The following is a 21,105-nucleotide window of genomic DNA, read 5'->3' on the forward strand; positions in this document are numbered from 1 at the left end:
AACTAATCAACCAATGTTGCATTTTGGGCAACAGCCACCAAACCTCATCATGCCAGAGGACAGGGTTTAGATGCAGAGATTAACCAACTATAATCTTGTTTTTGGAGCCAATTAAAGATCAATGAAGGATAAAAAAAATATATGAATGAGTGTGAATTTGCTCACCCATTTGTATATCAAACACTTTAGTGGGAATTCTCCAGAATAAGGCTTCACCAAATCAAATTTACAAGTGACTATGTGGCATGTTTGTGAGTAAAAATCACAGGTGAGAAAATGGAACTATACCAAATGGCACATTGTCTTCCAACAGCTGTGATTGTTAGCAAAGAAACACACATACACACACTCTGCATGTGTTTTGACAGACAATGTACTGAAAAAAGCCCAATCAGGAAGCAGTGGTTCAGTTTGAGCAGCCAGTCTGATTTCACATCCTTAGTTGATATCACGCAAGTCCTATATGGCTCATGAAAACTAGTCAGAGCTGCAGCAGCTCTTATTTAACAGCCCATTAAGAAGTCATTGTGCAAGCACACAGAGAAGTGGGAGTTTTGACTATTTCAACCAAACGTTTTTTGTATTTTAATATGGACAGGCGCCCAAGATGCATTCACGACAGTATAGCTGACTAAAACATATTATTTCAAAATATTCTGATGAAGATAATTTAACACAAACTTTTACATTTCAAATTCGTGTTTTCTGAGCAAGCTAATATGTAAAAACAAGGAATGAAGTCTTACCTGAAATTCACCTCCGACTCTCATCATCTGTTGCAGTCCTCTGCGCCTGATAAATCCAACAAGTGTCTCATCTGGCGTTTAAAAAACTGCGGGAAATCACCACCACCACCATTTTCCATCGACCACCGTTTAAAAAGACTCAAACTACATGTTATCTCCACAGATAATCACTAATTCTGATCACATAATCTCACCGACTGTGCCCTCTCTGCCGGTGGTGGACACGAGCTTCCTCCAAATCCAAGGAGAGCTGTGCGTCGTAGGCGGCGCGCGCCATGCGCAATGTGTCCTGGGCATTATCCGCATTAGCTGGAATTACACAGTGTCTAGCAGGGATGTGGTGGAGGGTAAATCTAGCAAACCTCCACTCACTCTACACATACTTTACTCTCTTTTAAACGTAAAGCAAAGGGTACGATCTTAAATAGTATGGATATTTATTTAATAGTATTCTAATGGGGGAATGTGGCTTATATGTGAATAACTTGATAAACATCAAAATTTGTTGGTATGGGCTTTTATTTTTCCATCATTCACTGCAGGTGATGATGTACCATTATATTAATGGTGCAAACGACCTTTTTTTGTCTGCAACTCCCAACATTTTGTGATAAATCTCAAAATCAAAAGCATACAGTATGTAATTACATTAATCTATCACCACAGTGATGCTATCCATCTTTACTTTGGTTCCTGAATCCAAATGTGTTTCAAAACAGTTCTGACGTTGGCTCTTTTGCAGAGGAGTGTGGTGTTGAAGTGAGCGTCAGGTAATGTTCACCATCTGTCTCACAGAGGCAGGCCATTATAAACTAACTGACCCAGATTAACATGCTGTAATCTGCAGATTAACATATCAGGATCTGTGACCACTTGTGTTTATTTTGGCCGGAGTGGTTTTCATGAAGCCACTCATGCCTTACAACATTGCTGCCACTCTAGCTAGTACTGTATTACTGTATGTATAAACTTCAAATAACATTAAGATAACAATTAAAATTCAACTTTTAAATGCATATCTGATAAATCCTGCAGTTCTTTAATCCGACAAAAATGAGACTGAGCAACAGACTGTGTTAACATAGTTTATTTACATGCGACCTTATCCTTAAATAAAGGAACTGCTTGGGCAGCACTATCCATCCAAGACTTCCATCAAGAGGTTGAGTTGTACTGAAAACAGTCAAGTCCACAGACTCCTTATTCACAGAAGCCAAAGTGCTCATGTGGGTGGATGCATTATAAGATTTAGTGGAATCTAGTGCCCACTGAACTGCTCCACTTTAAGATTGAGAGATTAACAAACAACTTCTTTTTAGCAGACTTTGGTACTAAATTAAAATAAATTCTAAAGCATCCGACCCAACAGTCCCTCATTATTCCAAGCAGCTTGAAATCAGCAAGGAATCAGTCCCAATAAGTTCGTCTCAAACTCTACGTGGCCTCCTCTGCTTTAGGAGCTCCCTCTGTGCTGTCGGCCGAGCTCTGCTGTTTGACGTACTGCTGGAGCAGGGCAGAAAGGTGGGCCGGGTGGCGCTGAAGCATGGAGGCTGTACAGGAAGTCAGCATCCTCAGCCCGCTAACCAGCTCACCCTGGACAACAGTCACTGACGGCAGTTTAGAGTAGCTCAACACCCCCTGCGCACTCAGCAACGTGTTGTCTATACAGGCTCCTGTTGAGAGACGAGCGACGTGGTGGTGAGTGAGCTGCTGGTAAATGCCTTCATCACATTGTGTTAAAAATGTTTTTCAGTGAAGTTAATGAATAAGAAACAAGAGAGCCCAGGTGTCTTGCATGTTAGATTTATCATTTTGAAACAAACCGTAAATTAACTGGCTGCATCGTCTCAAAAGTGAGAATTTGCAGTCAGTCAATTCTGTTCTGTTCAATTCTTCAAGTTGCTGTTACTCTCAAAAGCCTTTTTAGTTATATAATTTCAACTGATTGCAAAAGTTCTTATTTCTTTTAGTTTTTTGTTGCTACACTGTTATTAAATTGTTTTAGGCTGAACATGCCACATCTGGAATTAAACCTGAATGAAATAAGGTTTTTCTCAACCCAGAGACAACATCTACCATTTTTATGTAAATCAATTTGTAAGTTCCCGAGGCATTATATCATGCATTTGCAATCTTTGTATCAAACATTTTAAAATGATAATTCTGCTTACAAAGTTTCTCCTTGCATGCAGACACAGAGGACAAACGTACCCATGAGTGTCATCTGTGAGCTGGCCTTCAGAGTCGTCAACAACTCCTTCGCCTTTGGTTCCTTACTAACAAACAGAACTGTAGGACCGATGAACAGAGGAGCCATGTTGCAGTAAACACTGTCATTCAGGAACGACCGCATCACCTGAAAAAGAGCATGATTAAAGATTAGAAATTAGGTTACAGGGGTTCAAATGTGTGCAGCATGTTGTGTGTTTGGAGTGAAGGAAACAGAGATCTCACATTCTTATCAACTTTGATAATACAGGTTAAAAATGACAGTCCTTTCTCACAGCAGAGGTTGTATGATGAGGTAAAAATCATGCAGTTCCAGTACATTTGTTGGAAAGAAATGTTACATGTTTTAGATTTTATGGTTTTAAAATGCAAATACAAAAGGCTCGAATGGGGTGCACAGATGGTCTAAGGGCTAAGGCACCGTCCATGAACCAGTCCCCAGTTTCAGACCTTTGTTGCATGTCTTTTCTCATTTATCTATTGGCTGAAATCTAATAAAAGGCATTAAAAAAAAAAAAAAAAAGGAAGAAAAACTAGAATAAGTTCACCTGAGCAAGCGACTATACAAGAGGGAAAGCAGAAGGGCTGCTTGCATGGTGAACTCACTGTCACAATAAACATGCTTGGTGCTGCCTGGAGAGAATAGCCACAAAAATAAAACTTAATATGACATTACCTGGTTGGGGAAGAACTTGACAGTGATGCCATGTTTATGAAGTCTATGCTTGAGAACCATCATGTCTTCAGCATTGCTGGCATTGTCCTGGACCACAGCGACCATCTTACAGTCCTGGAACATGTTCTTCAAATCCCTTTTCATGATTAACGTCAAAGCGTTATCCTGATAGAATAAAAAAAGAAGAGTATGTCTCAAAGGAAAGTGGAACAAAAGTCGATTATAGTAGGGCCTACTAACCCATGGCTTAAAATAAGGTCCATAGTGTGTATATATTGTTCTGATGAGTGCTTGCAGTGTTTTTATCTAGGCTACAGATAGCGTTTGTTTGTTAAATTTAAGTTTAGGGGCTGGTTTTTGCTCATGAGTGAAAGTTGAAGAAAACTGATGGTTAATTGTGGTTTTAAACTTTTCTTTAAAGGTCAGAACAAACACTTGATGCCAAACAGTGGATCACTTCGCAAATCTGAGGTAGAACATTCAAAACAATGGTGATAAAATCTTTTTTAAACAAGTACAATAGAGTAAAATTAAAGTAAAATCTTTTTTCAGTCCATTTTCCTCAAACAAAATTTTTTTTAAAAAGTGCTAATTTGTTTGTGATTCATTTGAATTAAATCTAATATTTACTGAACATTTGTTATACTGTTATTGAGTAAAGGTATATCACGATAATTATCATTATTATTGTTTTATTGCCCACCCCTATACCACAGTAGATTTAAATTTAAACTTCACAAGCAGCTGTGCAAGAACTTTGCCTTCAATAAAACACATTGTCAAATTGGCAAAGATTACATCAGATCTGTCACACCTGTCTATTCAATGAGTAAGTAAAGTAGAGTGAGACTATGATCAGATAAGTTATAGCTGAAACAAATTACACCACAGAGTCCGACTTATTTAGAGAATGAAGCATCTGTAAATTGTAAATTACAGGTTAGTGTCTCACATCGATCTACTGCCAATACACTGTAAGCATTTATAAGTGCAGTTAGAAGAGCACTTGTACTCAATATCAAGCTACAGATACACTTCATGGCCACAGGTATATGGACACCCCGGTGTTACCTCCTGGACTTTTTTAGTTTGGGGTGGATATGCGCCTGGAGGAGCAACCCGTGCAGGAGGAATATACTGTGTAACAGCCATGAGCTTCTGTTTCAGGATGTGCATCGGTCTCCGGTGGCGGGTCACAGCCTTGGAGCCATGCCGAACACTCTGAGTCAGGGGAAGCCATCCTGAAAAGCCACAAAGTATGTTATCAAACACCTGGTGACTGGGATGTGAAAGAAAATTCAGAGGCTGCTGTGCTAACTACACACGTCTACCTTATATCTGCGGTTTAACTGTTTAACTCAAGCAAAGCTAATCCTGCTAGCTTTAGACAATTCTAGAAAAACAGGCAACAACGGGCTGAATCGCTACAGACACAAAGATAATCACAGAAATGTAGTACTGACTCTACATTACCCTGTTTCGGTAGTAATTTTACACACAAGGTCGCCGCCATCTTTAACAGGAAAATCGGATTCAGGAAGTGACGAAGGCGCAAATGATGCGTTCACATGCAATGTCGGCAGAAAGGAATTTAAACCAGGAATTAGCTATTTGATCGTGTTAAGGTTTGTATATTTGCCAACAGTTGAATTCAGATACAAAAAAAACCCCCAATACATAGCTTATTTTTGATTAGCTAAATCACCTGTATCAGTGATAATGTTGGATTTTATTTATATTTAGGTGTGGCTTCCAACGGTGGTGGCTTTGCGGCCATTTAAACGCCGGTTTGTTGACTGTGTAACATTAGTTATTTTTGCCAAATCATATCATAGATGTCAACTAGAGAAAAAATAATGTATAATTGTTTTGATCAGGACTATGTGGCTGCTGTTGACGGTTTTTCCCACTCGGCTTCTTGTAATAACCAGATACATGGAATGCGCCACATCGATGTGTAGTTTTAATCATCAATGTCATCGCTTTTCTGATTTTGTGTTTAAATCATATCAGCTGTATACACACAAAAAAAACTATTATGTATTCTCAACCGAACCTAAATTGTGATATTGTGATTTTAAAAATCGCCCTAAGCGGTGCTACAATTAAACATTTGGTCCATTTAAACGATTGTGTAATATTTTACGTAAAGGAAGATGCGCGGTTACGTCAGCGCCAGCTTGACAAGCATGAGGCGCATACTCAGTACGAATTTACTGAGGCATGTTGGTATATTTGTTAGAAATCCTCCGTTCAGTGCCCTTTCGACAGTGGGTCAACCACGCGTTTTTGCATTGAATTTCTACCGGAAATCAAGGACTTACTGTACAAGCATGGACCTGAGTAACATGAGGAAGAAATACAAAGGAGATGAGGAGGTGAGCACTCAAAAGACTTCTGTCACCTGTGTCAGGGTGAAATATACTGAGTCATATAACTTAATCCACTGCCCAGTCTGTGTAACTGCATTTGGTATACTAACTGCTATAAGTGGGTGTACAATAACTGTAATATGCACTTTTTTAACTTCGATTACAGCACGTGACATAGCAGGACAAAACACTGTGTTTTCATGCTCCCCAGATGTTTCAGTTGACTTATGGCCTGTGCAGCCTATTAACAAAACAGACCCTAGATAAGTAAAGACACTGAAGTCTCCCACATCCACTGTAATTCAAAAGAGTCAAAAAAGTAATTCAAGGCGTGCATGAAGTTAATGTAAGAGTATAAGTCTGTTTCTCAGTGCATTCATGTATACTTGGTTATTGTGTTCACAGTGCTTTGAGGAGAGTCAGCTTGTGTCTCTAGACCCAATCAAACAATTTGGAAACTGGTTTGATGAAGCCACAAAGTGCCCTGAAATTGGAGAGGCAAATGCCATGTGCATTGCCACTGCTACCAAGTAGGTAACACCACTTCTTGAAATGATTTATTTTTATTTTTTCACAGTCTAATGTCGACCTTTTTCTGTCTGCACAGAGATGGACGTCCATCTGCTCGTATGGTCCTCCTGAAGGGTTACAGCAACGAAGGTTTTCGTTTCTTTTCCAACTACGAGAGCAGAAAAGGTTCTGAACTGGTGAGTGCCTCTTTCTCTCTCTGACTTGTTGACATCTTACTGCAACCGTCTAGGCTCTTTGTGACCTTAAAACCAACTAAAAAAGTAAGTGACAAACCATTTTTAAAGCTGTGCTGCTGATTTATATTCCCTCTATCGTGATGCACTGTTGTCACTGCTCAGTATGTGTGATTTACAGTCGTCTGAATTCTTGGTGCATCAGTGGTAAATGTAATAAAAATGATGTAATGTCACTTGGATCAAAGTCTGAACAAAGTAGTGCTGAAACCATTAGTGGAATAACTGATTTAAGTCATTTTACCCAAGAAAAATGCTACGTATACTCATTTTCCAGCCTCTCAAATGTGAAAATTTGCAGCTCTTCTCAGTTTTTTGTAATTGAAAAGTATTTTTTTGGAGAATAAAAGAAGAAATTGCACAGCAGCAACAGTAAGAAAGGTTGCAGGATTTAGCAATCAAAAATCAAAAACAAGCCACCGCCCCCTGAAATTACTTTAATATATTTTTTGTGAACTACGCGTTTCGCCTATGGTTTATCCTGACTCACTCAGTGAAATAGCAAAAGCACTCACACCTGTGCTAAATGGGCAGTGTGAAGGTCACATGACCAGTAATCAAAGTATCCAGAGTTTTTCTGTTATAAAAAAAACATCAACATATTACACAAAATCCTATAATACAAAAGACATAAATACAGTTAATATAAAAAATGTACAACAACATGAGTCACAAGAATAGCATAATTTCACATAAGTACATTAGAGGACAAAGACACAGAATCTCATCTTTCACTAAGGGATGAAAATCACCTCAAAGACAGATCAGTGATCATTATCATCACAAGAAAGAGCTAAAAATCCATGAGGCTCAACTGTGTTCAATTCATGAATCCAAAAAGCTTCCCTTCTTAAAAGCTGGTTAATCAGGGTACCTAGTCTTGGATTGCGTCTCACTCTTTCAGTGCCAATAAATTTAAAGTAAGTAGCTGACCAAACGAAACACATTGTTCACAGTTAATATAGTAAAGTCATTTCGGTGTGCAGTGGCTTGTTTTTGATTTAATATTTTGGAGGTTTGGACTGTTGGTTGGAACAAACGTCACTTGGAGCTCAGGGAAAATGTTTTCCTGTTTTCTGTTTAACGACTAGCAGGAGTACACAGGAGTCTCAAATGACCACTGACGTGATTCAACACCTGTGAAAGTCTTAACAAAATCTGAACAGTATTTTTTTATGGCACCAATATATACCGAGGCAAATTCCGCATACGTGAAAATGTATCCGGCATTAAACCTGATTCTGAATAAGAATCTACTCAAAATTTGCGGAATTATTCCACTTTGTAAAATTTTGAATTTCTAAATGAATTTCCATGGATCTTTGGAGTTTGGATTAGAGCTCAAATGAGTACTTGTTTAATCGATGAGTCATTCAACAGAAAGTTATCCACCAAAAAAAACAAAAAAGATTCACTACCTGAAACGTCAATATTTGCACATCTTCTCAGGTAATAAACTAAATATCTGTGACTATTAATCAGATAAAACAAGCTTTTTGAATGTGGGTTCTGGAAACTTACGATGGACATTTTTCACTATTTCCTGACATTTTATGAATTAATTGATTAACCAAGAACGTAATTGGAAGAAAACTTACTTAGTTGCCCTGGATTGGATAGTCTTCCTAGACTGGGTGTAATTTGATCTATCTATGTCCCCTATTTGAACATATCTTGTTGTTGATTAATATGACTTATATATTATATTATAACATTGCCTATCCATTTCTTTTGTTATTGCCTCATGTGTTTGTGATTCTGAAGTGTAAAATTGTTGTTGTTATTGAGTTCACTACCTTCTTTTACGGTGTTTTTCTTATTGATGTCAGCCCCTCTGATCTGTTCTTTGTCCATAGGAAACCAATCCTTATGCATGTCTGGTCTTCTACTGGGAACCTCTTAACAGACAGGTCAGTGTCTTTCATGTGCTCATCAAATTCTGTCTTACTGATAATATTTCAATTGATTTTCCCGCAATAATTGTTTATTAATTTTACTTTTGATATGCAGATTCGCATTGAGGGCTCTGTGGAGCGAATTCCCTTCCAGAGCTCCAGTGACTACTTCCACTCCCGACCGAAGAGCAGCCAGATTGGGGCTGTCGTGAGCCGACAAAGCACACCGGTTCCTAACAGAGACGTAAGAAGCAAAACTATACTGTGTTATGTAGGTAATACGTGGATGTGAAAAGCTTGATTTTCACTGTGTCTTTTTCTTTTAGTATCTAAGGCAGAAAAATGCAGAACTGGAGGAGAAGTACAAGGACACAGACGTGCCTATGCCTGACTACTGGTAAGCAATACATTTTGTTCTTCACATGAAATCAAAATACAAAATCTAAATATTATGGGAAGGGTTAAAAAATTCCCCAAGTCATTTAAAAGCAGTAGTTCTACATTTTGGAAAATACTGTTGTTCACTTTCATACAGAGAGTTCGATGAGAAGATCAGTATCACTCTCATAGCGGTCTGTTAAATATAAGGCTATAGCCAGCAGCCACTAAGCTTAGCTTAGCATAAAGAATGGAAACAGGGGGAAACAGCTAGCCGGGCCAAGTCCCAAGGTAACAAAATCTGCCTACCAGCATGTCTAAAGCTCACAATTGAACATGTTATGTCTCACTTGTTAAATCAGCTTTTTACAGGGATTATGTGTTGAGCTAATTTATGGGATTTCTTGGCTTCCAAGAAATAGTCCGGCACATAACCCCACAGTAAAAGGGTGAATTGTCATTTGTACACTTTTATGGACTATCACACCAGATCTATATGATGATATTTGTATTATATTTGAGGACAAAATAGATTTTTGTTATTTTCCTATAAAATATAATTTCTGTGCTGCAAAATGTCCACAGCTTCAGAGGTGCTGGTAACCAGATGTTGTTGCCATTGGACAGAGCCAGGCGAGCTGTTTCCAGTCTTTAAGTTATCCAGCACCTGACTCCAGCTACATATTCATAATACATTTTTATTTGTAATGCACTTTACATTTTGAAGCAAATCTCATAGTGCTACCAGTAAGATCATAAAAGCAAGGTAAAAACGTCAATATAAAATACAAATAGATAATACGACTTGCAGGGTTAATTAAAACTCAGACGTTCTGCTAAAAAGAAATGTTATTCACTCTACTGACGTCAATTTTCTCATCTACCTCTTAGCAAGAAAGCAAATAAGTTGCTTTTCTTTATATCCTGACTGTCACTTGTTAACAGGGGCGGCTACATCGTCAAGCCTTACCTGATCGAGTTCTGGCAGGGTCAGACCAACAGACTTCACGACCGCATCGTCTTCACTAAGCTGAAAGACGGAGAGTCTGAGCTGGCAGAGTTTCAACACGCTGCAGAGGGAGGCTGGGTGTACCAGAGGCTGGCCCCGTGAGAAGCACCTCGACAGACATTTAATCTAGGATTTGTCCTCATCATTGATAGAAAATCACCTCACTTTAAGTAATTTCTCATCTGTATCTACTGATGGAAACTAGTTGATTAAATAGGTGTGTGTGGGATGTATCAACAAGCCAAACGTCGTCGTGTTGTCTCTGAACCTAACCATGAAAAGTTCTGGGTGTGTGAACATCATGTCACACAGTTTCTTCAGTGGCAACAATGGATGTGACAGAACTTCACATTACTGTACAGCTTTACATTTTGTCATGCATTATGAAATGAGAAAACACTGTGTGGTGTACAAAAGTTATACTGACCAACACGGGAGAGCAAACTCCCCCTGGTCTAGTCAAATAATGATTGACCGTTAAGTTGGTTATTCAGCAGTGTTGTTATGCCTTAGGTCTTGAAAAGCACAATCTGTGCCACTGACTGCTTGTCATCAGTGCGTAGTAGCGGAGACACAATTGTTCTCCATTTTCAATGTTGAAGTAATTGGTAACATTTGATTTTACACATCTGTAATTTCCTTATGAGTCCCAAGAAAGTTTACTAGAACTATAGTATGTCATTTTGTACAAATATTAGGAGAAATAGAGAAAAATTCTGAGACAGTTCGCTTGATTGTGCTGAATTTTATTTTTAAAAATGAGGGGGATTGAAACCAAAATAAATACTCCAGGTGGCCTAATTATTACAGTAGGTACATCAAAGCAATCAAAATAATATCTAGGTTATGTTAGCAATTGTTTAGAATTAATAATTGGATATGTATTGAACAATAGGACCTATAAATACTGTGTAAATTATCACCATGGCCCTCTACAGTTGGATGTCATTGTGGATTGATTTTAGCAGCGTTAAACTGTCTAACTGCCTTTTAATAATGAGATTAAAAGAGCTGACGATTGGAATTGTGCCAACTATTGTGTGTATTATGTATTTCTTTTGCTATTTTTGAATGAGTTTGCTGTTTATTGTTTACTGAAGTTTAAGAATGTTATTTTATTGATTTAACTTAACTGTGGAATAGACGCATTAATAAAATTTAATTTGTAACTGAGGACTGAAGTGCATGTTTGATCAGCAGGTGTCAGCAGCACAACACTTTCACAGCAAAGATAAACAGAACAGAGCATTTAAAGACCAAAGGACAAAGTTTAGGCACAGTGGTGGAATATAAATAAGTACATTTACTCTGTACTGTACAAATTTGAAGTATTATTGAGTCTTGAGCTACTTTATATTCCTACATTTCAGAAATATTGTACTTTTTAAATTATCTGACAACTTTAGTTATTAGTTACTTTATGAATTCAGATTGCACACAAAACATATGACGAGCTTATAAAATATGTTTTGTAATAAATTAAAGGACCACAAGCAGTTTATACAAGTGCAAGTGAGATGATTAGTCAACTAATGAATTACTCAATTGACAGAAAATTTATTGGCAACTATTTTGATCGTTTCATCGTCATTTCTCATGTTAAAAGTTGCTGTTTTTCCTTAGATTATTAAAATAAGTTAAAATTTTTGTCACTGATGTTGAGATTTGGACTGGTGGATGGACACAAGCATTGTGAAGGTGTCACTTTGGGCTCTGGGTAACTGTGACAGCGTTTCTCCCTATAAAATTAATGAAGAAAATAATCCGCAGAATAATCCACAATGAAAATAATCATTAGTTGCAGTCCAAAACAAAACGGTTCAAAATGAACTCCACCTCAACAACAACAACAGCAGTAAAATCCTGCTTTTACATTAATACATGAGGAATAATAATCTAATGATATAAAATAAATTACGTTTTCCTGATTATACTTGTATACTTTTACTTCAGTAACATTTTCAATGCAGGAATTTTAGGATTTTTACAGTGTGGTATTAGTACTTTTACTTAAGTAAAGAACCTGAAGGGATTTAGACCAGCTGATTAGTGGTTATATTGTTGGACACCTAAAACAGCAGCCTCCAGTCAGTCTGTAACCTGAAGTACGGAAAGCCGTATTACAAAATGTAGAAGCATTGCAGTGTATCAAATGTCAGTGTCTGCTTTCTATCACCATGTCAACAAAACCAGCACACTCAGGTAAAAAAAACTTGTCACAAAAAAAATTAACAAGCAATGTCACGTAAATCATTGATGTACAATGCAAATCATTGTACCATACCTACATTTTATACAGTGCTCTGCACAAACTCAAAGTACTCTTTTGTATTAACTCATCTTCAAACATTTATTAAAAACAAACTTCTTTTTTTTTTGCTTTAGGATTTCAGAAAAGATTATATAAACAGCATTTTACTGTATTTCTACCCACAATATTTCAGACACATCATCAAAACCAAGTCCCTATTTGCTTTGGTCATAAAAATGTGATAAAAATTTACTGTGCTTTACAGACGCTTCTTCACTTATTACCTGTTGATTGTGTAAAAAAAAGAGGGGTTTAATTCCAAAACTCTTCATCCATAATAATAAAAATAAAAGCATAATTTACAATAATGTTACAGTTCATTCAAATTCAAGGCAGAGTGTGTTGACTTTTACTTCATGTCACTGATCATTTTTTGAAGATAAATAACAGAGCGAGCACAGAAGGGTAGAAAAGATAGAAAATGAGACAGAAGTACGTGGTTTAATGTTGAATGTCTACAGGTTGTCTACTGAAACCAGTTGTTTGTATTGGTGTGAGTCCACATGGTTACAGTATCTACCTGGGTGTGGTGCCTGGTAACAAGTGTTTATCCCCCTTGCATGTTGCACATGCAGTGCCACATGGTTGTGCTTGTGTATATTTTCACATTCCATATGTGACACTGTTATATGACACATTTGTGATAAAGTATGTGCATTTTGGTGCATGTTTTTGGGACCCTGCGTGCTATTTGTCAGTCTTTTTTTTATGGTTCTCGTCACTGAGGTTGTGCTCTGCGAAGAGATTTGGGTTCTCGCCCAGCGAGGCACGGACCTTCTTCTTTTCCTTGAAGCGTCCAGAGTGGGAGACCTTGACGTGGCGGCCCTTGGTGGCAGATTTATCCACAATCTTCTCCAGTCTGGCATTGAACTGGCTGTCCATATGATCTGGAGGGGAGTTATTGTTGCTCGAGTGGGCTTTGTGTCCGGTGTTACTACCATGCTCAGCTGGGATCTCATACAGAACCTTAGATTCAGATTTCTTCTTGCGTGAGAAGGTCAGCTTCCACCAGCTCGGATCAGCCATGACACCAACTGAGACTGGAGGACTGACCTGAATGGCAAAGAGCACATACTTAGGATTGTGGAGAACATCAACAATGGTACTGGTGTTAACATTTTAGTGAGAATACTGTAAAAGATACATTAAAAGTAAGTACTGCAGTAGTTTGAGAAGATCCCCTCCTCAGCCTGCAACTTAATTGTGGCACATTTCAGATAACCGTGTCCTTAAACTACAGAATTTGAATTTAACAACCTGACTCGTACTCTACAGCCACACACAAATTACTCATGGTGGGTTTTGAAGGATGATTCTGACGTATTTTTAGACTTGATATCTTTAAATGTGAATGTTTTTTCACTGTTTTTTTCAATTTAATATTTATATTTTAACATTCAATAAAGGAATTTGGTATGTCTTTGTATGTATGGAAGTCTTTGTGAAGGTTTTGAAACAAAATTTAGACCTCTAGATCATGTAGGGAGAAAAAATGTACTTTCTTTTTTGGTGAACTGTTAACACAAATGCTGTAAAAAAAAAAAAATAAATAAAAAACCTCAATAAATATGTTTTAAAAAATGTATATCTATGGATGTAGATTTTGGCCTTTTAGGATTACTATAATCTTCGCTTAAGTAACAAATAAACCGAATGAAACTTACGTTCATTGATGCCAGAAACCATCTCATCACAATAAGACCACTTGTTATTGTTGTTATAAGAACTGACGACACCCAGCAAGATTCAATAACTCCGGAAATTTCTTAAACTACTTTTTCTATTGTCACTAATAAAACTCAGCGTTAATTTACATTAAATAACTTGAATAAAATTATACAAAAAATAATGGTGTCATCAGAAAGTTTGACTTTTTGTGGTGGCTAGACAAACATTTCCAAGGATTTTGGCGTTCCACTTGGGGAATTTGGACTAAAATAAGTTTTTCTAAAATTCCAGCTATTCCCCTATTTCTGAACAGTTCACTCATATATTTCCTGAGGCAAGTTCTGTAAGACTGAATCACCGGCATCTTGTCACTAGATGATAACGTGTCACTAAGGGACTACACCATAACCAGTGTCTAAGAAGGATCTGGATCTGATTTCAGTCCATTAAAAGTAAATGTTAGATCAGATTATTGTTACTGATCCATTAATTTTAATATAATATTGGATGATGTTATATTATTGTATATGTAAATCAACTACAGCTGTCAGATAAATGTAGTGGAGTAGAAGTAAAAGTAGCATAAAATGGAAATACTCAAATGAAGTACCTCAGCATTGTTCACAAGGACAGTACTTGAGTAAATGTACTTATTGATCAGCGGGTTTTACTTTATTCTCCTTTACACGTTTGCACGTCCCATCAGACCCATCCTTAAAGTGCAGACAGTAACTGAGGATGACTTCTTTTCATCCGTAGATGGTGTAACCTTACGGGGGAGGACACCTGACTCTCTGCTCTCACCTGATAAATTAATGAGCATCTGAAGAGTATCATCTGTCCCTCCCATGCGATCTGATATGAAGTCACAGGGGGAAAAAGACCTTTGGCTGATGAAAAACCAAGCTGTTGTCTTAATGCTGAACCAGGAGCTGATATGTATAACGGTAAAGTGAAGGAGACTCTATCGTCACAAAGTTACACTGGCCTTTGGATTATCTGTAATTTCAGCCACAGTAATTCAGATTTATGGGCGCATGTAGGCATACAGAGTTATTACCCCCAACTATCGTGACTTACAGTCTCCTGGCAAGTATTGCTAAAATAGCAATGAATATTAACTTTTTGATGATTACAGTCTTTGTATCATGTCATAAACAGGTCAGTGTATCATAAACATGTTTATGATATGCTGTATAAAAGATCACATATAAACAGCATACTCATAAAACACACAAGAAGCTAACAAATTTTTCAAAGATCAAGAATGACCTTTCGTGGCGTCATCAGCAATTAATTAGCAGCTATTTTGAAAATCGATTAATCATTTCAGTCATTTTTAAGCAAAGAAAAAATGATGTGAGGAGTTGCTGTTTTCTTGGTCTTCTTGTAAATTGAATATTATTGGATTGTTGACTGTTGATCGGACAGACAAGACATTTGATGAGGTCACCTCGGGCTCTCGGGTGGCGTGATGTGCATATTTCGCAGTTATCAACTCTTTTATTGGCCAAAGTTAACAAAGGCAATAATCACCAAATTATTTAATAACAATGATTTGTTAGTTGCAGCCCCACAAACCATTTAATCACAACATCCCTAGTTTGATTTTGGCTTTTCAAAAACGCTGCGATTGTCTACTTTACGAGGGCTAACAGGAAGCAAAGAGCCACACAAATCCTCCTTTGGTGTGGTCATTTTATCATGAAGCACCTATGCAAATACACAGTCTGTGCCCTTTGGTGAAACACTCATCTTGCTCTTATCTGAAGCATGTGATGTTAAGCACCTGGCAAGTACAAGTAGTGTCAAGGTTCAGGGAAGACTCAGTGTAGGAAACAGTTGAGATTTGGTGTTTAATGTTGTGATAAGGTTTGAATAGTAACTTTAAAAGTGGACACTAGAAGAACCTTCATTACGTAAGAGCCTATTAGTCTGGACCTAATGTTACCTTTTGGCCCAGTGTTGCTTAATTACACTTATTTCTGACCTGGCTGTGTACAGACACTCAGGTAACAGATCGTGTTTCTGACCAAGATGAGCCTTTTATGAGTTCCCCAGTGGCTGCAGCAACCAAGTGTTTACTTCTGTTTCTCAGCTTCTTACTTAGATTTTAGATTCAAGCACTAAATCAAAAGTTTTAGCTGAATTTAGCAACATGGATGTGTTTAGTCTTTAACAAAAGACAGGTTCCTCTTTAACAAATGTTTACATAAATGGTTACATGAGAGTATTTACATAGAGTTGTTGACTTTTCATCAAGCAGATTCTGCAAAACAAAGTAACTACGAGGGCTTGAGCTGCACGTTCACACAACATTGTAGTACAATATGTACACATATTTCTTCTAGTTTTCCATGTTTGACTTAGACGTGACCTTTGAGACACAAAGCCCTGTTGACACAAAGGAGGCCCTCCATAGTTCTCTTTAATAAGTTACTATGTATTCTGTTATGTGTGGGTGAGCTGCTCAGCAAAGCCTCACAGATCACAGCAGGAAGGGAACACTGTGCCCACTTTCGGAAATCACTAACCAGCTGCAAAGCCTTTCAGTAGCACAATGTTTGAGCTGGAGAGAGGGGAGGAGGCTACAAGGGCACCGAGGACTGTGCTGCCCTCATAACTGAGCTGGAGGTTCATTAGACTCTCAGGTTTCGTCCCTTGTGCCAGCTTCACTGTTGACCCGTGACAGCAAAGTTGAACGAGATTATGAAGAGCCGTTGGGGAGTTCTTTGCCTGATGTTTATAATAATGCTGATGTGCCTCAGTCTAATTAGATTGTGTGCTAAGTGTGCTTTTAATGGGGAATTATATCAACAATTCAGATAAGGCTGCAAGGTCCAAAAATGTTATTGAATTCATGACTACATCACTTTCATGACTGAGCTTGCTTCCTGAATTAAGGAAGGTTTTTTATTCTGCCCCAAACAGTGTCACCAGCTCAAACATCATCCAGCCAAACAATGACATGAGTTTAAATAACCTGAGGTCATGTAAATTATTGTTGTCTCATGCGATTAATATTTCTCTCTTTTTTATTCCCTGTTTTCTAACATTTCTTTATGTCAGACATTAAATACTCGTCTCCAACTGCAGATAGCCTTTTTTGTTGATTAATCAATAAATCATTTGTTCTATTAAACATGAGTAAAGAGGTTTTTTTTTTAAACATCACAATCTCCTGTAGCACAAGATGACATCTTAAAATGTCTTATTTTGTCCAGCAAACAACGTTTAGCATGTTTGCTAAAAATATCACCAAAACAGTTAATCCATTATTAAAACCATTGCAGCTGTACAGTCTTGATAAAGATTATTGAATTGTGAAACCACCAGAGACAGCAAGTCTTGGACTTTGTCACTCTGTGCCTAACAAAGTCTGATGTGTTGCACTTTTTGATAAAAACAAATGTTGAAAGTTTTGAAAAAAAGCCAAATTAATACATTCAAACAAATGGGTTCTTTTGTACTGGATCTATTCAGTTTCTGGGGCAGAATATTAGAGACGTAAAAAAGCTTTAAGGTGCACAAAATGTATTTTCTTACCTTGTTGATGACGAGCTGCGAAAGGAGATTCTCTCAGATGTGAAACTGTCGCGCCATGCTTCCAAATTCTTTACCTCCTTTTCTTTTAATTCTTCTTCTCAGGTGATCATGCACAGGTGCAGCATCTCTCCCTCCCTCTCTCTCTCTCTTTCTCTCTCTCTTTCACCTTGTCCCTCTATGTTCTGCCTTCTACCACACACCCTCCTCAAACACACACACACACCTAAGTGCACTAGTGAGTAAATGTTGCAACTATGTGATTTAGTGAGACCCTTTCTTCAGGCCAGCCCAGTACAGATAAAGATTACTTACATCAGAGGTAATGTGAACTTTCCAAAACTGCAAATAAATTCTGCTTTATGAGTCTCGCTTTAAAACCCAGTCTTGTTTTAATGTGGAATTTGGACGCAGAATAAAGTCATCTTTGTGTTTGAGTTTTCTCATTCCTGTTATACAACACTAAGTAATAAAGAGAAAGAGAGAGCGAGAGATGTGGGCTCTAAAAGTCACCTGGTGAGTGATGTTTTGCATGGGTTGCGTAAAATTGAATGGATGCTTACTTTGCAAGTTTGGTTTACATTCAAATGACCTGAAATTAGGTCACTTGAGAGACACTGCTGCATCTAAACATGACGGGATTTCATGGCAGCGTTTCAGCCATTTTCATTTCTGTCCAGCTTTAAATTCAGGAGACGCTAAAGATGAGACATTTGTGTGTAAAGCACAAGCACTTATTATGTAGATTAGTCCGTTATACAGTATATCATATTATTGGATGATGATTATTGATTTATTAATGTCTAAGCATCATTAATGTTGCAGCTGGTAAAGGTGCGGCTAATTTCAACTACAGTATATACTGCTGGGTAGCTTAATCTCTAATAATATATCATAATTTATTAGTTGATTTATATTTAGTATTGATCATCTAAATCTACAAATCAGCTAGTAAATAAATCACAATGAGAATCAGAAACAGCTTTATTTCCAAGTAGTTTTTACACTTACAAGAAATTTCCTTTGGTGACTTAATGCATGACAATAGACATTATATAATTATAAAAATATGAAATTGACTAAATGTACATAGAAGTTGTTTATAATAATAATTATAATAAAGTAAAATTAAAAAAAAGACTATAAACAATATGGCATTTAGTTATTTACATGTGCATGGAAAATAAATGTAGTGAGCAAAGTAAAAAGTAGCATTAGTACAGTGGTGGAAAGTAACTATGTGCATCTACTCAAGCACTGTGCTTAAGTACAGTAATTCCATTTCATGCTACCTCTTTAAAATATTGTATGTTTTACTCCACTGCATTTGTTTGACAACATTAGTTAATTTTCAGACTAAGATTTTACATAAAAAACACATGATATACTTGTGAAATACAACACATTTTTAAATATTAAACCAGTTTCCCCAAATGTTTAACTCTTTACACAAACCATAGGGCCCCTTGTCAAGTTTCAGATGTCTATGAGTTGTTAGAAGTTACACCAAAGAGACATTTTCCCTCTAAACTTCTAGACTTCAGTTTGGCTTTTAATTTCATTGTTCTCTTTATTCCTCTCCTATTAATCATCTCACACCCCCTCAGACTTATCCTGAGGGGTTGAGGTTGGGAACTACTGGACTAAACAATTAACTGTAGCCTATATATAAATAATATAAATTAGTTAAAACTAGCTCCGTCATGACCAGTCATGGTAAAATACTACTTACACAGCAGTATTAATGATGTAAGGGTGTTATAAAAATGAAATTGAATTGAAATATATGATCATAACTTAGGGGCCATTTTCTACACAAAAAGTACAATTTGCTGATGATAATACTCCTGTACTCATACTTCAGTAGGATGCAGGACTTTTTAGATTGTTTATTTGTTCTTTTAAAATAATAATAATCAAATCAGAATCAGAAATACTTTGTTGATCAACCCCCAATGGGAAATTCTTTGTTACAAATTGTTCACTTGCATATCAAGGTGTAAGGAATAGAAATAATAATAGAAAGTATGTAAGTTGGAAATATGAGAAATTATAAAAATATGAATAAAAAGCAGTGCGGATATGTGCAGTGTTTTAATGTATTAACAGAAATGTAACTAAACAGTGCAATTTCTGGAGAAATTGCGGTATGAATGCAGGCTGTTGAAGGCTAATGCTAAACTGGATTGCTAAACTTCATGCAAGCTCTCATTTCAGCCTCTCTCTTAAACAAGCAGTAGATGCTCTCGTCAGTTTAAGCCCCCAAAGCCCACTGTGTTCTGATTGGCCGAGATCCTGAAGCAGGATGATTATGCCGCTCAGCAGTACAGACAGACTAAGCATAGGAGTTGCCAGTTGTTATTGAGTTACAAAAGACAGAAAATATAAGAAGCCTAAGAAGTCTCCTTTAATGTGTCTGTGTGTGTCTGTGTGTGTGTGCGCGCGCGCACTGTTATGCATGCAGGTGGACTATAAGACTGTGAGACGGACTGTGAGAGACAGAGAGACAGGTGGACTATAAGACTGTGAGACTGACTGTGAGAGACAGAGAGACAGGTGGACTATTAGACTGTGAGACAGACTGTGAGAGACAGAGAGACAGGTGGACTATTAGACTGTGAGACTGACTGTGAGACAGAGAGATAGGTGGACTATAAGACTGTGAGACGGACTGTGAGAGACAGAGAGACAAGTGGACTATTAGACTGTGAGACGGACTGTGAGAGACAGAGAGACAAGTGGACTATTAGACTGTGAGACAGACTGTGAGAGACAGAGAGACAGGTGGACTATAAGACTGTGAGACGGACTGTGAGACAGAGAGACAGGTGGACTATTAGACTGTGAGACAGAGAGACAGGTGGACTATAAGACTGTGAGACAGACTGTGAGAGACAGAGAGACAGGTGGACTATTAGACTGTGAGACAGACTGTGAGAGACAGAGAGACAGGTGGACTATTAGACTGTGAGACGGACTGTGAGAGACAGAGAGACAGGTGGACTATAAGACTGTGAGACAGACTATGAGAGACAGAGAGACAGGTGAACTATAAGACTGTGAGACTGACTGTGAGAGACAGAGAGACAGGTGGACTATTAGACTGTGAGACTGACTGTGAGACAGAGAGACAGGTGGACTATAAGACTGTGAGACTGACTATGAGAGACAGAGAGACAGGTGGACTATAAGACTGTGAGACAGACTGTGAGAGACAGAGAGACAAGTGGACTATTAGACTGTAAGACTGACTGTGAGACAGAGAGACAGGTGGACTATTAGACTGTGAGACAGACTGTGAGAGACAGAGAGACAAGTGGACTATTAGACTGTGAGACGGACTGTGAGAGACAGAGAGACAAGTGGACTATAAGACTGTGAGACTGACTGTGAGACAGAGAGACAGGTGGACTATTAGACTGTGAGACAGACTGTGAGAGACAGAGAGACAGGTGGACTATAAGACTGTGAGACTGACTATGAGAGACAGAGAGACAGGTGGACTGTAAGACTG

At 37.7% G+C, this 21,105-nt stretch overlaps 3 protein-coding genes across 3 annotated transcripts; 1 reads left to right on the forward strand and 2 right to left on the reverse strand.

Annotated features, from left to right (window-relative positions):
• Positions 1-1,817: 1,817 nt before the first annotated feature.
• mrpl10 (mitochondrial ribosomal protein L10) lies at positions 1,818-5,243 on the reverse strand. The gene is made up of 5 exons (XM_038734918.1): positions 5,125-5,243; positions 4,723-4,892; positions 3,652-3,816; positions 2,958-3,102; positions 1,818-2,419 (listed from the first exon to the last, which is right to left on the reverse strand). The coding sequence occupies exons 1-5, from the start codon at positions 5,162-5,164 to the stop codon at positions 2,181-2,183; spliced, it is 759 nt and encodes a 252-aa protein (XP_038590846.1). The 5' UTR covers positions 5,165-5,243; the 3' UTR covers positions 1,818-2,180.
• Positions 5,244-5,792: 549 nt separating this feature from the next.
• Positions 5,793-11,238, forward strand: pnpo (pyridoxamine 5'-phosphate oxidase). Its single transcript, XM_038734917.1, has 7 exons — positions 5,793-6,029; positions 6,429-6,553; positions 6,631-6,730; positions 8,644-8,697; positions 8,798-8,926; positions 9,009-9,079; positions 10,006-11,238. The coding sequence occupies exons 1-7, from the start codon at positions 5,808-5,810 to the stop codon at positions 10,169-10,171; spliced, it is 867 nt and encodes a 288-aa protein (XP_038590845.1). The 5' UTR covers positions 5,793-5,807; the 3' UTR covers positions 10,172-11,238.
• Positions 11,239-12,398: 1,160 nt separating this feature from the next.
• On the reverse strand, positions 12,399-18,045 carry prr15lb (proline rich 15 like b). The gene is made up of 2 exons (XM_038734919.1): positions 17,595-18,045; positions 12,399-13,433 (listed from the first exon to the last, which is right to left on the reverse strand). Exon 2 carries the CDS (start codon positions 13,404-13,406, stop codon positions 13,068-13,070), a length of 339 nt encoding a protein of 112 aa, XP_038590847.1. The 5' UTR covers positions 13,407-13,433; positions 17,595-18,045; the 3' UTR covers positions 12,399-13,067.
• Positions 18,046-21,105: the final 3,060 nt, after the last annotated feature.

The sequence above is a fragment of the Micropterus salmoides genome, unplaced genomic scaffold (assembly GCF_014851395.1).
Source record: "Micropterus salmoides isolate LMB-PRFRI ecotype aquatic unplaced genomic scaffold, ASM1485139v1 Ms_hic_scaffold_21, whole genome shotgun sequence".
Classification (NCBI taxonomy): Eukaryota; Metazoa; Chordata; class Actinopteri; order Centrarchiformes; family Centrarchidae; genus Micropterus; species Micropterus salmoides.

Excerpts from the sequence above, each read along its gene's own strand:
- prr15lb (XM_038734919.1), bottom strand. The coding sequence starts at position 13,406 with ATGGCTGATCCGAGCTGGTGGAAGCTGACCTTCTCACGCAAGAAGAAA.
- mrpl10 (XM_038734918.1), bottom strand. The coding sequence starts at position 5,164 with ATGGCGGCGACCTTGTGTGTAAAATTACTACCGAAACAGG. Across the intron at positions 3,817-4,722 it reads AAACTAAAAAAGTCCAGGAG|GATAACGCTTTGACGTTAAT; the intron begins GTAACACCGGGG and ends TTATTCTATCAG. Across the intron at positions 2,420-2,957 it reads CTCACAGATGACACTCATGG|GAGCCTGTATAGACAACACG; the intron begins GTACGTTTGTCC and ends GTCTCTCAACAG.
- pnpo (XM_038734917.1), top strand. The coding sequence starts at position 5,808 with ATGCGCGGTTACGTCAGCGCCAGCTTGACAAGCATGAGGCGCATACTC. Across the intron at positions 6,731-8,643 it reads GCAGAAAAGGTTCTGAACTG|GAAACCAATCCTTATGCATG; the intron begins GTGAGTGCCTCT and ends CTTTGTCCATAG. Across the intron at positions 9,080-10,005 it reads GTGCCTATGCCTGACTACTG|GGGCGGCTACATCGTCAAGC; the intron begins GTAAGCAATACA and ends ACTTGTTAACAG.